Raw genomic sequence first — 15,748 nt, 5'->3', positions numbered from 1 at the left:
ATATTTTTGGAATAAAACAGCGACTTTGCACTGTATTTTCGTATGGTATTTATTGTTGTATTCTAGTTTTCTTGGTCTCATTTTATAGAATGGAAGACATATTACAGAAATTGAGATGATTTTGACTGGTTTTACAATGAAAGGTACCTTGAAATTGAGCTCAAAGTAGCAGAAATGTTAGATTTTTACCAAATTTCAAAAGTAAACAAATCGTGCCAAGCGTGCAATACATGTCAACTGGTGAGTCTAATATTCTTTCATAAGTGCACCAATAATATTTATACCATTTTTTACACTAATGCAGTAGTCTGCATAACAGTAAATTTTATATTTTTTGTGAGAATAAAAATTCAAAGTGGAAAGCAAAATAATATAAGAGGGGCCTTGAGACGTGACTAATGACCAGAGGAAATGTCATTTTAGTGCCAGGAATGTCTTTCTTGTTTATTCTGGACCCTATTCGGAAATTGGCATCTTTTGAAATTTGTGTGAAATTGGCAAAATTGCTAAATTCTGACCACTGTACTGGATAGTTGAATTTCATAAATGGGTGGTTTCTTGCACCCATTCGATAGAAAAAATGGAGTTCTAGCGAAATATTCATGTTTTTTGTCGACTAGTACAGTGGAATTGGTCGAAAATGGGGCTCAAAGTGGGCAAAATAGCCGATGCGTAAACATCGCCGAGACCGCTAACTTTGCGAGAGCATAATTCCGTAAGTTTTCCATCAAATTTCAAACTTTTGGTGTCCTTATGATCGGGAAAAGATTCTCTATCTTTTCAAAAGAGAAAATAATTTTTTTTTTTTAAATTTGGCCGACCCTGAGAACGAGTTTCGGAGAGGGCCTGTCGACCCTCAAAGGGTTAAAGGCTCCCCATTTACATTTACCCCTGGCACCCCAAATTTACCTACATTTACTAACATTTTTACCCACTTTAGCATTGAAATCCCCAACCACCATTACTCTCACATTTGATTCAAAACTCCCCATGCATTCACTCAACATTTCCCAGAATCTCTCTCTCTCCTCTACACTTCTCTCTTCTCCAGGTGCATACACGCTTATTATAACCCACTTTTCACATCCAATCTTTATTTTACTCCACATAATCCTCGAATTTATACATTTGTAGTCCCTCTTTTCCTGCCATAGCTTATCCTTCAACATTATTGCTACTCCTTCTTTAGCTCTAACTCTATTTGAAACCCCTGACCTAATCCCATTTATTCCTCTCCATTGAAACTCTCCCACCCCCTTCAGCTTTGTTTCACTTAAAGCCAGGACATCCAGTTTCTTCTCATTCATAACATCCACAATCATCTCTTTCTTATCATTTGCACAACATCCACGCACATTCAGACTTCCCACTTTGACAATTTTCTTCTTCTTATTCTTTTTAGTAATCTTTACAGGAAAAGGGGCTACTAGCCCATTGTTCCCGGCATTTTAGTCGACTTTTACAACACGCATCGCTTACGGAGGTAAGATTCTTATTCCACTTCCCCATGGATATAAAAGGAAAAGTAATAAGACCAAGAACTATTAAGATAAAATCAAAGATAACTCAGATGAGTGTGTATAAGTAAACGTGTACATGTATGTGTAGTGTGACCTAAGTGTAAGTACAAGTAGCAAGACATGCCTGTAATCTTGCATATTTATGAGACAGACAAAAGACACCAGCAATCCTACCATCATGTAAAACAATTACAGGCTTTCATTTTACACTCACTTGGCAGGACGGTAGTACCTCGCTGGGTGGTTGCTGTCTACCATACATGTACAAGCATATATATACACACACCCCTCTGGGTTTTCTAATATTTTCTTACTAGTTCTTGTTCTTGTTGTTTATTTCCTTACCTCCATGGGGAAGTGGAACAGAATTCTTCCTCCGTAAGCCATGCGTGTTGTAGGAGGCAACTAAAATGCCGGAAGCAAGGGGCTAGTAACCTCTTCTCCTGTATATATTACTAAATGTGAAAGGAGAAATTTTTGTTTTTCCTTTTGGGCCACCCCGCCTCGGTGGGATACAGCCAGTGTGTTGAAAGAAAGAAAGATAAATCAATTTTTTGAGATCTATTTTAAGGGCAGTTCAGCTTGTTTGATCAATTCCTCTAAAGTGTATGACACTTAACACTTCATTTATTAAACCTTACATAAACTCTAACATCTCTCTATCATTATCCATTACTTACCAAAATACACACATCAATTCCTAGTTAAAATGGTGGTAAATTTCACATTTAAATGTTCTTCAAAAGCATTAAATGCAAACCTGTATGTAAAGGAAAAAAACAAACACTGGACTTTTTTTTTTTCCAACACACCGGCCATATCCCACCGAGGCAGGGTGGCCCAAAAGGAAAAACGAAAGTTTCTCCTTTTACATTTAGTAATATATACAGGAGAAGGGGTTACTAGCCCCTTGCTCTTGGTATTTTAGTTGCCTCTTACAACACGCATGGCTTACAAAGGGAGAATTCTGTTCCACTTCTCCATGGAGGTAAGAGGAAATAAACAAGAACAAGAACTAGAAAGAAAATAGAAAAAAATCCAAAGGGGTGTGTATATATATGCTTGTACATGTATGTGTAAGTGTAAGTGTAAGTAGAAGTAGCAAGACGTACCTGAAATCTTGCATGTGTATGAGACAAAAAAAAAGACACCAGTAATCCTACCATCGTGTAAAACAATTACAGGCTTCAGTTTTAGACTCACTTGGCAGGACGGTAGTACCTCCCTGGGCAGTTGCTGTCTACCAACCTACTACCTAGGACTGGACTTTTGTTTACATTAATATTCCTTAAGTACTGTCACAGAGGCTAAGACGTTGTGTAGTTTTAAAAATAGGTTAAATAAGTACAGTACATGAGTGGGTGTGAGTTTGACCCGACTAGCTTGTGCTACTAGGTTAGATGCCATGCTCCTCCCTTAAGTGAACGTGACCTGACCTGGCTTGGTTAAGGCATTGGCTTAAACTGGTAGAATTGGACCTGCCTCGCATGGGCCAGCAGGCCTGCTGCAGTGTTCCTTCTTTCTTATGTTCTTAAGTCGGTATGTGACCAGCAGTAACAGCCTGGTTGATCAGACCCTGATCCACCGCAAGGCCTGGTCACAGACCAGGCAGCAAGGATGTAGACCCCCAGTACACTCTCCAGGTAATAAGATATTCTATACTACTTTCTAGCAGCTCCCTCTCCCTTTCTCTCAACTGTTCTCTCATTAAGTCCTTTCAGACTGCTCATAGTCTGACTCCTTTTTACTTCCCATTTTGTTTTAGGTATCAGTACAGTACCAGAATTTTTTCTTGTTTCCATCTCTCTTATTTCAGCCTCTCACTTGGAATGAAAATGCTAGTCAATATTGAAAACATGCTGATCAGACAAGCAGTATGCTTTATAGGAGAGTGAAAAGCCCAAATAATTGAGTAATATACAATTTCATCAGCATTATGGCCCTGGAGAAGGCCATAAAAATTCTGAGATATAACTTGTGTCAGCAGAGTTTAGTAATCATTGCCAATAACAACACTTAAATTTTATGTATAAACTTCATAGATAATAAGCAGCAAAAGTTTGCTGAGACAGCAGCTCATTCCAATTAAACTGTAAATGTATTATGAGGAGCTCATTCCAATTAAACTGTAAATGTATTATGAGGAGGAGACTGAGAGGAAAGATCTAAATGAAGAACTGGTAGAAGTAAATCCAGTAATTTCAATTACTGGTATGATAAGGCCTATGAGTCTAGGAACCTATAAAACTAGTTGACAGTAAAGAAGAGGCAGGGCCAAGAGCTGTGCTTTGACCCCCAACAACCACATATACTAGGAATGATAGTGGCTTTCTTTGTACTTAACAAACCAAAATTGTAATTACACAATGTAACCTTTGCAAAGAAATAAAATCTTATTCTTTAACTAACCTTGACATGACGTCTCTCCTGCCGTATCCTTCTGAAATAGTAGTAAATGTCAATATAGATTAATGGTTTTTCACTAAGTGTTGCTTTCCTACAAATCTACATTTTTTTTTTTCAACAAGTCGGCCGTTTCCCACCGAGGCATAAATGATGTTGCTGAAAAAGAGGCCGTCTCACATATACAGTATAAGCAGAGAATGCAGATAGCAAGCAAACAAATTATAATCACATCAACAGGGATGGAGATATTTGCTGTTTGGAGGGACATCTGAACTGTCATATTTATGTGCCTCTGGCAAGACAGTGATAGTGTGAATGATGGTGAAAGTGTTTCTTTTGCGGGTTACCCTGCCTCGGTGAGAGACAATTCATTAAGGATTCAGTTTATGTTTTAAATGCCCCCACTACGGATTACATTTCTAAATGTCTCTGCGAATCCAGGAACTAAGTACTATCCATATATTACATTTCAGATATGAGCTTATTTTATTTCAGAAGCCACATTCTTAATGTATTGTATTGCTCTTGCTTCATCAATGATGATATTCATAAGGACTTCCAGAAGGAGATATTTGGGGAAAGAAATACAGTGAACACGTTTCAAAAAAAAATCCTATGGTTGGGTATTCAATTTATAAGTCATGTAGAAGAGACCCCTTTGGAGGCAGTGGAGATGTCCTGTCTAAGGGCAATTATGATTATTATTATTATTATTATTTTTTTTTATTATCACACTGGCCGATTCCCACCAAGGCAGGGTGGCCCGAAAAAGAAAAACTTTCACCATCTAAGGGCAATGTGTGGTGTAAATATTATGAAGAAAATTCGGAGTGTGGAAATTAGGAAAAGGTGTGGAGTTAATAAAAGTATTAGTCAGAGGGCAGAAGAGGGGTTGTTGAGGTGGTTTGGTCAATTAGACCAAATTTATTTAGACCATTTATTTTTATATAGTCGGACTTGAGTCCTGGAAATGGGAAGTACAATGCCTGCACTTTAAAGGAGGGGTTTGGGATATTGGCAGTTTGGAGGGATATGTTGTGTATCTTTATATGTGTATGCTTCTAAACTGTTGTATTCTGAGCACCTCTGCAAAAACAGTGATAATGTGCGAGTGTGGTGAAAGTGTTGAATGATGATGAAAGTATTTTCTTTTTGGGGATTTTCTTTCTTTTTTGGGTCGCCCTGCCTTGGTGGGTCGCCGTGCCTCGGTGGGAGACGACCAACTTGTTAAAAAAAAAAGGTTCCACTGTGTATTAATATATTTTAATATTAAACATTGTGAAACAGTTTCTGATGCAACTATGCAAACACACACCAATTTTGTTTTATAAATTAGGACAAAATTTTATTAATACTTTATATGTCATCATATATTTGCATACAGTCTAAAGTGCGATTCATTTCAATACAAAATATATACTACAAGACACAAGTTGACCAATTTCCTTAGCAAAATGTTGTAAAGAGCATCACTGCTTATCTACAATCTTACTCTAGCTGAAATTTAGATTAAATGACTAAGAAATAAGGATCTAAGACAGTGAAATTTCATTTATATATAAGAACACATCTCACTTTGTTCATATTGATCCATTCTTCCATCACGTCCAGAGAAGTCATGATCTGGATGATCCTGGTGATCCCTTGCATTATCATCATCTCTGCTAAGATAAATACATAAACCTGTATATACCATTAAATACGTAATTAAGTTCAGGGAAAACCCTAGCGCTAATAACATTAAAGTTTTGATATCCACTTAAAATAATTCAATACTTTAAATGCAAATATGGGAACAAATTACATTTAATATTTTTTAATATAAAAAGTCATCATTATAATGGCACAGCTGATTTGTAAATATGTATAGCATAAGAATTAACCATGGATATAATTCTGACTTTTGGCAAGGCTACTCATTACAGCTGACTGAAGAAACATGAACTGTCTATAATGCATACCATTTACAATATGTATTTGAGCCTAATAATATAGCATGTAATCTTGTCAACAAAACTTTTATCTATGGAGCCAGAAAAGAGGATGTACCCGAGTACAGTGGTACCAACACTGCTATATGGGTATGAAGTACGGGGTTTTAATTGTAGAGAGAGGAAGGATAGAGGCAGTGGAAATGTCATGTTTGAGGGCAATGTGCAGTGTAAATGTTATACACAGAATTCATAGCGTGGAGTTACCAAAAGTATTAAACAAAGGGTGGAGAGGAAGGAGGGTTAGTGAGGTAATCTGGACATTAAACTGGGGTAGAGGGACTTAGGGGTAGGAATCATCCTTGGAAGTGCTGGAAGGGTAAGGGAGGTTCTGAGTGCTAGAGGCTTGAATATCCAACGAGTTTGTGATAGTGCTAGATAGGAAAGGTTTTTTGGTGATTTGATGTGCAGCTGGTATGTGAGTAAGGTAACATTTATGAAGGGAGTCAGAGAAACACATTAGCCAGAATTAAGTTCTGGATGTAGGAAGTACAGTGTCTAAACTCTAAAGGAGAGGTGGGAATGTTGCAATTCAGGTTATGAGAGCTGTAACATCAGCACGCTTCTGGCAAGACTGACTGAAAGAACGATGGTAAAAGTGTTTCTTCTTCATTGGGTCACCCTGCCTTGGTAGGAGAGGGCCAATATGTTTAAAAAGAAAAACTCTTGGATACAAGAAAAGTCATTGCCAATTGTTGCCGAGTTCATAATTCACTGGGTATTAGTAGAGTTTGCCACTATAAAACACCTACTTTTTAAAAAACAAAAAAGGCACAATACCGTGACTGGAACAATACACAAATAACCCGCACATAAAAGAGACAAGCTTACGACGACGTTTCGGTCCGACTTGGACCACTAACTTCTGGTTAGTGTGACTTTGTAAATGGTCCAAGTCGGACCGAAACGTCGTCGTAAGCTTCTCTCTTTCATGTGCGGGTTATTTGTGTACCTACTTTTTAATATATATGATGTTAGTGTCTTCTGGGTTAAGACTTCCTCGAGAACACAAATTTAGTTCTCTATAATCCATGTTATTTTTTTTATTTTGTTTAATAAACATTTTAAATCCCTGAACTAATCTTGAAAATTTAAATATATTTTTATTTATTCATTCATTATATAATCTTCTTGACTGGAGAGAAATATGTTTTATTTAACTTTTAGTTCTACCAATGGTAATCTTATTTTCTGACAATACCTGAAGACACCTGGTGGTAAGAGACGTCCAGGAGGTGGACGTAATGAATCCCCACCAAGTGGGCCAGGTGGGCCACAAGTACCAGGTGGGCCACAAGTGCCAGGTGGCCCAGTTGGGCCACATGTGCCAGGTTGACCGGGTGGACCAGGTGGGCCACATGTGCCAGGAGGGCCGGATGGGCCAGATAGGTTAGGTGGACCACATGTACCAGGTGGACCAGTTAGGTTGGGTGGACCAGGTGGGGCAGATGGACCAGGCGGACCAGGAGGGGCTGAATCCATACCAGGTTTACTTCCATCATCTAAGCCAGCTGAAGCGATATAATAAAAATAAATAAAAACAAAGAAAACTATGCAACCTTACATAATCAAGTTTTGGGAAAATATACATAATTACATAATATAGCTGCAACAAACACTGTCATTAAGAACTCTAATATTGTGATACATTAAGAGAACAAATATAAGCATGAACATGATGACAGTGAACTGTACAACAGTACATAAAAAAAGATTGTTCTTGATATCTAACAAAGGTATATTGGAGAGAAGATTGAAATGTACTGTAAACAGAGGGAGTGTATGTCTACAAGACAACAAGTCACTGAAAAATATAATGGCCATGAAAGAGTACAGGCAGGTCCCGCTTTTTAGCGTTTCGTTAATGCCGAGGTTTTGAATTATATCCATTCTTCATTTATTCAGACTTATTATAATAAATATATTCATGACTCACTATAAGCTAAGGATGAAAATATTTTAAGGTAAGTAATGTGTGGACTGTATATACATTTTTGAGGCCTGGCTGTATTGCTCACTCAATATATAATTGTGTAAACATGTTATAAGGCTTTTATATGCACTTGAAAATGAAAAAAAAAAAAGAAGTTATGTTTCAGTTTACAGCAGTAGCCCAGAACCTAACCTGTTGTATAAGTGGAGCTCCTATATGTATTTTCCTCTCAAAGGATGGTACATTGTACTCAATATATGTACTCTAAACCCATCTCAACACAGGCAAAAACAAAGTCGAGTCTTGCTAGTTTGATTTTTTCTTAAGTTGGTCAGTTTCTTTACACAATGCCTCAGGAAATTATGCATTAGTCAAGCAGATTGTTTCCACACATCACTGGGCCTCTGTGTGGATCTGTTTCTTCAGTCTGTACCTCCTACCTTGTTTCCTCTGCAATTTTCTCAATGCTTATTTATTGTTGCTGCTTCATGGATGTATCTTATTATGACTTGGTAGTGACACATAAATAACACTTACACAAGTGCTTGGGCTGGTGGCAGATATAGGGCAAACTGTCTCATACATTTCTGATTCAGACAAAATTGAAAAAAATAAGGAAATAAATTAGGAGAAAGATGAACTATCAATGAAATTTTCTATAGAATCTTCTGAACAATTACATAGTCCATGTAAGTGTTATTTGTTTGATATATGCAACACATCCAAATATACTGTACTGCTTCATCAAACTTTTTAGGCAGGTGTTCCTAATATCAACAGTAAGTAGTAGTGGAAAAAGGTTGTAACTCTTATGCCAGACACAAACTATTATACTATATGAACACAAGCAACTTCTCGTCTCTTTCGAGCATTTTCTACGCTCTTTCTGGTTCTGGAAATCAGTCGATATAACTTAGATCTGCCCAAGACAAAATCAGATTAACTTAACACTAAATTTAATATTTAATGTGTTATTTCTTATTTATGAATGAGAGGCAAGTGGCATCATTTAATGTCAGTAAAATGTTTAGTTTTCACTGGGAGACTAGCAGCAGAGGTGCTATCTTTTGTATTCATTTTCAGAATGTCTGCAGTGGATATAATGTGTAAAAAGCATAAGAATTTTTATTTGCATCATTTGGAAGTGCTTACATTAGCATGGCAGACTGCAAGCACCTATGACTGTCCTATTTGTTTGAATACATAACCGCATGTGTATATGGGTAGGGGACCCTAATTGTATAGATTTATAAAAAGAATTCCATCTGAGTGGGCACTGTAGTTCTATATAGTGTAATTACAAGTCAAAGTTTGACTTTTTACAGAAGAGAAAGAAAACCAATACTGTACTTACCTTTCTTCTTCTCCCACAGATTCTTTTTCTGCAAGGAAACAAAAGTAAGTTATTTAAAACAAAATGACAGATATTTTGTAATGAATCACATCAGCAAAACCACTGCATCATACTTCCACAGGATGAGGAGGCACTTGGCAGGAAAGGATGGAAAAGTATTTCAGAAAAAACTAGGTTAAAATTGTGTAAGAGTGACATTTGATATTTCTCAGTAGTGTACCGTATTGTACCTTCCACTCTGTATCACAAGAATATATTACCACCAATCTAGCACAATATATATGGCAGTGATTCAGTCTTTTCATAAACTGTATGCAAGACATCAAAGTGAAATGTCATGAGATTTTTATTGCAGTAATTTCCTACTAACAAACTGATCTTATTCACTTAATCTCTTCAATTTTTTTTTCTGCATTATTAACTTCACACTTTTAACATGAACTACAATATTTACTTTCAGTTTTTAATGAATCAAGAGGCTAAATAAATTTAGCTCCTCTTTTACACAGATTTTTCATACAACTTTCTTAATCCAGTTTGTCAATATCCTTCCTTTAATACTGTGACCAAAAAAATGTCTACAATATCCTAGAATATGATACACCAACAGCTAACACAGTGAGCAGGTCTTACTGATAGAAACCTGAATAATTTATCAATGTAGTAATGACTAAGAGTGTTTGACTCACGGAATTGTAATAACATGATTGTAAACAAATCAGAGAGAGGGTGGGGACTTGAACCCATGGCAAGCAAGTCCTCACTTGCCATGGGTTTAAGCCCCACCCATTCCCTGGCTTGATTAAGTGTGTATGCTTTGTTACTGACCCATTACACTACCTACAGTACTTGGCTTCAAATTATTGACCACTATTAATAATTAATCATCTTTATTATATCGAGGTCTATAGTGTTAATAAAATAATTTGCCTTTACACTTTTGCCTCCATTATTATTATACAGTAGTCCAATTTAGCAAAGTTTAAGTCTACTTGACATCTTTCCTGTCTTACTGAAACAGCTTTACTCCAGTTTCACACCAATGTTAAATTATGTTATTGTACAGAATAACCCATTATTGTCAGCATATAATAAAATGTAACCGACTCAAAAGACTAATCCCTATGGCCAGGCCAGATTAAAGCATAGGCTTTAGGGGCTGCAGCTCAGGGTCCTCCACCAGCTGGAGGGCCTCAGAGATTAAGTGAAGTGTTTACAGTTACTGCTGTAAGTTTGTGTGTAATTATAGTATGTTATTACATCACGTATATGATGAACTGTTGACTGTTATGGTATTTTTTTTCCCTTTTGAAAATATCACTGGGGGCCTCACGGTACCTGTAGCCCAGGGGCCTATAAAATCTTAATTCGGCTCTGAATATGACAAGCAATTCTGATGCATTTCTGTGTAGAAATACCCACTGTGTTTGTTATCTAGACATACAGTATGTAACCAGTTTTCAAGCCAATATAATACACAGCTGTCTATACACCTCTGGGTCCCAACTAAATTCTGAGTCATGCAGAAAAAGGTTGGAGAGAAGATGGGGCACATTTCTCAGCTGGGTTGTAATGGGTCATCAAAAGCATTTTCTCTTTCTTGGACATTTTAATTCCAAAAAGTGCCCAAAAGACTGAACCATCACTGCCAACCAAGAGACATTATTATATTTCCCACTTTACCCCAACATACAAGTACAAAATAAAAAATATATAATTTTTTTTGTATGATATAAATTTGGGTAAGATTCTCCAAACAAGATCTGGAGAATGAACACAAAATTTGGAGAAAGAATGCAAGATTTGGATAAATGAATGTAAATTTTGGAGAATGACTCCTTGAGGAACAACAAGCTGAACAGTAGACACTGGTAGTCCAAATTTTAGGAGATGGACTGGTAAGCCAGCAGAAGGTCTGTGTCAAAAGACTACAGGCACTACAAAGTGAGTTATCATGTGACTAAGACCTCCAATGGGAAAATTTTTTTTCACTTTTTTTGACAAGCAAAACACCACTAACTAAATTTCGCCGACAAAACGTAGTTTTTGGAAGAACAGAGAGATTAATGTCAAATGGACAAGACAATTCTATGTCCAATTCAGCAACTACTTTGAAAATAGTCACAAAGACCCAATATGAGGCCGCCTGAAAAACTGCATGGCAAGAAGCCTCATAATATATTGTAAACCTACTAAGCCAGTAGTTCATACAAAATTCAAAACTGTCTATTGAAATAAATTTGGCTAAAGTTTAAATTGATGAACATTTGCGAAAACAGTATACATACTGTAGTATGAAGCAAGATAATTTTATGCACATTATTCTCGGACTGAAACAAGTAGAAAAATTTGAGATTTACACTTACAAATATATGTGGATCTTGAGAACACTTCTAAGTTTATGGTGTTTATACGGTACAAAACAACATTAATGCCATATTTTTTTAAGAACTGTTACAAGTCATACAGCACCAGAAGGCATTTTTAAAACATTAAAACCTTCACTTGATGGACTGCTATGTTGTTTGTATTGATGAACTTGCAGCAATGATAAGAGGATAATTAGGATTTCTGATAAGACGGCAAGAAGCCAGCCCTCGTATTACTATTAGTGGTGCTTACTAACAAAAATGATTCAACAAGAGTTTCACCTCCTTCTGAAGGATACTTTCTTACTGTTTATTTCTTGAAAGGCGAGGGTATGAATTTTACAATGTTCCGTGTTATGCCGAAAGAAATGGGACAGAAGCACAACCACTTTGTCCCTCAGAGTCCAATGGCATTCTCATAAAAAAATATTTTTATATAGTACAGTACAGAATATTGCTAAGAATGGAGTTAAAATAAATGTGATTCAGAAAGCACTCACTCTTTGGTTGATCAATTCAAGGATGAAAACTGACTAGTAAGGTTGGCTTAGTTAAGTGGCAGTTTCCAGACTACTGACTACTGAAGTTATGCTTAGTTAAGTGGCAGTTTCCAGACTACTGAAGTTATGATTATAAAAACTGATATTTGCTGTAGAGTACTAGATATTACTTTATTTCTCTTCTATAACCTGGATATGAGAGTTGCAAGTTTCTCCTCCTATATAACACTTCCATCTTATGGAACTTGTGGACCCTTGTAGATTTAGCATTTCTTTTTGACAATAATAATATGGAACTTGTTAAAACTTCTAAGCAAAGGTTTCATTACTTCTGCTTTAGCTTCCATTAAGAATTTGGGAAAGTCTGTCATGAGTAGCTGTTTTATTTTATTTAATGGTACAAGTATGTATTGTACTCTGCACTTGAAAAAATAAATAAATTGAAAAATGTTTCCACAACTGATATGTAATGCTTGTGTCACAACAATTTCATAAACCAAATATATCAAAATATTTGCTATATCTAATTCTTCAGAAATTGTCACAATTTTCTGTTACAATGTGATCAACAGAGCTTTTTTTTAAGTACAATAACTCTAAAGTTCTCCATGGGGAAATGGAGAAGAATTCTTCCTCTGTAAGCTGTGTGTGTCGTAAGATGTGGTTAAAATGCCGGGAACAAGGGGCTAGTAACCCCTTCATCCGGCCTCGGTGAGAAATGACCAGCGTCAAAAAAAAAAAAAAAAAAAAAATATTGTTTGCAGCAATATGAGTGATAATTACATTATCTGTGACAGATATCTGTGTCTGTACTATACCTTTCTATACTTTCTGGATGAGTGCCTCTTCAACTATGTAAATGGGGAACAAAGTGACGATGAAGATTCATTATTAAGAATTGTTATTATTGTACTCAGAAATAATTTCAGTTACATCCTATAAATACTTTGCATTTTGTTGGGTGTTATGTAAAGATAGTTATCACTGATCAATGAAAGATAACTTGTAATGAACTTATGATAGGAAATTTTATATCTTGGAAATTAAATATTGAGGCAGGTAGCATTATGGCCATAACTGTATACCTGTCAATAAAAGCATGGTAGATGCAGTGGTTATAGCTGCTTCAAGACTGACAATGACAATGGAATAACTGCCCCACACATGCCTAGGTACTGCTTCTCAACCTCTGACAGTTAATAAAACTCCACACTTGTAAAAGATTGTGGTCACTGGGGAATTCCAACTACAATGGATGACAATTTCACCTGAATATTTCATAACAATAAGTTTATTCAAACTTATTCAACTATGGTATTATCTCTATATTTTTTAAATCATTACCAATATGTATGAGATATTCTATATACTTCATGTATGTCTACAGCTGACCATTTCCCTATCTCTATACATACACCATACAGAGAATGGTTATAAAATTATATTAACTGGGTAAAGGAGCTTATGTGACATAAGGACTGCTGAGTTTGACACACCAAATACTTTGTATAACATACTCTTCTTACTCTGACAATGTCAAACGTCTTACAATAACTACTATAAAAAATAAAGTAATGACCAAATATTATTGACCGAAGGCAACACAAACCTCTTTACACGAGTATTTGAACTGGTTTTCACTATTGTACAGGTACAATGGCAACCATACTTTCAACACCCGACACTAGACTTATATGACGAACATCACAAGAGAATTGTCTTGCTTGCTTAATCATTTTAATTTGTCATAGGAAACAAGCTCAAGAAGAAAAGTATACAGTATAAATAGTGATCAATATAAACTTTCAGATCACTTCAACAGCTGTATAAACTAATTCACCTTCAAAAGTAATCAAGACTGTACTAAGCAAAAACAGAAAATTTTCACACAAAATATATGGGATAGTACTTCTCATTATAAAGTTTATATCTTACCTTGCAGTGTATACGATGGTCAATTATATTTATAAAATTCACCTTAAGTCATACATTTTAATTATCACATATCATCACAGATATATACATATATATATAAAAGTTTTACCCAATGAAAACAGTCAAAAGTCTGTCTTGCAGTGGTTAAAACTAAGAAGGTATTAAGCTAGATGAAGATCAGTTTAATTATCACAATCAATATGTCCTGCATTGTTGTAGTTACACACTGCCTATATCCAAGTTCTCCCATGGTAACAATATAGTGTTTCTCAAAAGTTGCTTATATTATGGGTGTTCAGTAAGACATAACTATGAAGTGCATCAATATTAAGAGTAATTGAAGAACTTCATCTACAGAAACAAGAACCAACTTCTTAAAAGAAGCTCCCAGATGAGGTTCCTAAGACAACTATGGCTAATACTATCATTATTTAATAGAAACTTTTCACCAACATTTTGCTTCTGAACTCTTGCTTCACTAAGGACAACACTGCTCTAAACACTGACCTGTTGCACATAAGCCTGATAAATAGGTATCAATTTTAAATTCAATTTAATTTTATTATCCTAGCATCTAAAGCAATAAATCATAGCATAAAATGAGAAACATTATATAATTAAAAAGTAACATGATCAACGCAATGAAATATTCATTCAAAAGCACGTCAAAGCAAAATGTTTTACACAATGAATATACATGAAGGAAATCTTGCTCTCATTAGGACACACTAATAACAATGTGTTCAACTTACGGAAATTAATGTATATCATTAAATACTATATATCTGCGCTGCGGGCATATTTTCAAGCACAAAGTGATTATCACAAATATTATTATTATAATGGTGCCTATGCTAAAAAGAAGCGCTAAGCTACAAGGGCTATACAGTGCTGCAGGGCAGGAAGTGAGGGCATCAGGTGGCAAAAGGGAGATGGATGAGTAATAGGTTACGGATAACAGCGGGGCAGTGGATGGTGAAAGGGTAAAGGGCAGCAAGAGACTGAACTAGAAAGGGCTGAGGGGAGTGCGAAAGGTATCATCATCAGAGTTTGTGGAGTAAATCAGTCGTTGTCAAGAAGTCAATGAGAGAGTCAGGATTAAAGGAGGGTCCATCAGCAAGAAGGGAAGGTAAAGAGAGAGTAGTAGAACGAAGACGACGTTGGAGGTAAATTCTGCGTGCTCGTTGATAGAGAGGGCAGTCTAACAGAATGTGGCTAATCGATACTGGAACTTGACACTGCTCACAGAGAGGAACAGGGTGCCTCTCCATGAGATACCCATGAGTAAGACGAGTGTGGCCAATGCAAAGGCGGGAGAGAGTGGTCTCCCAACCTCGGCACTGATGACAAGAAGAAGGCCAGTAACCTATGCTCGGTTTAATAGAATGAAGTTTGTTACCGAGCAGAGTTGACCAACGTTGTTGCCAACGGGTGTGAAGGTGGGTAGCTATTGCAGCAAAATAGTCCAGAAATGGAACACCTCTATAGGAAATTGGTAGGTCATGTACTGCTGACCGCGCAGCAGTGTCTGCCTGTTCATTGCCCTGTACGTCGACATGACCAGGGACCCAACAAAAAACAATATCTTTATGCTTGGTAGAGATACGGCGTAGCCAAAGTTGGATACGGAGAACTAGGGGGTGAGATGTATCAAATTTTCGTACAGCCTGTAGAGCACTAAGGGAGTCTGAGACTACCACAAATGATGACACAGGCATAGATGCGATACGAATAAGTGCT

The 15,748-nt window shown here is 36.4% G+C and overlaps 1 protein-coding gene across 8 annotated transcripts in view; it reads right to left on the bottom strand.

The window, feature by feature from the left end:
* Positions 1–15,748, bottom strand: part of LOC128697585 (uncharacterized) — a 103,753-nt gene that overhangs the window by 12,712 nt on the left and 75,293 nt on the right. For 6 of the 8 annotated variants that reach the window (XM_053789408.1, XM_053789412.1, XM_053789416.1 and 3 more), the window contains 4 exons: positions 9,205–9,232; positions 7,119–7,428; positions 5,502–5,590; positions 3,930–3,960 (listed from right to left, as the gene is read on the bottom strand). In XM_053789408.1, the coding sequence (XP_053645383.1) occupies positions 3,930–3,960; positions 5,502–5,590; positions 7,119–7,428; positions 9,205–9,232 (458 nt within the window). The remainder of the gene's footprint in view (positions 1–3,929; positions 3,961–5,501; positions 5,591–7,118; positions 7,429–9,204; positions 9,233–15,748) is intronic. The other 2 variants (XM_053789409.1, XM_053789417.1) reach the window with 1 other exon arrangement.

This window comes from Cherax quadricarinatus, chromosome 44 (assembly GCF_038502225.1).
Source record: "Cherax quadricarinatus isolate ZL_2023a chromosome 44, ASM3850222v1, whole genome shotgun sequence".
NCBI classification, from domain to species: domain Eukaryota; kingdom Metazoa; phylum Arthropoda; class Malacostraca; order Decapoda; family Parastacidae; genus Cherax; species Cherax quadricarinatus.
This window is presented reverse-complemented; position numbering and strand designations above follow the sequence as displayed.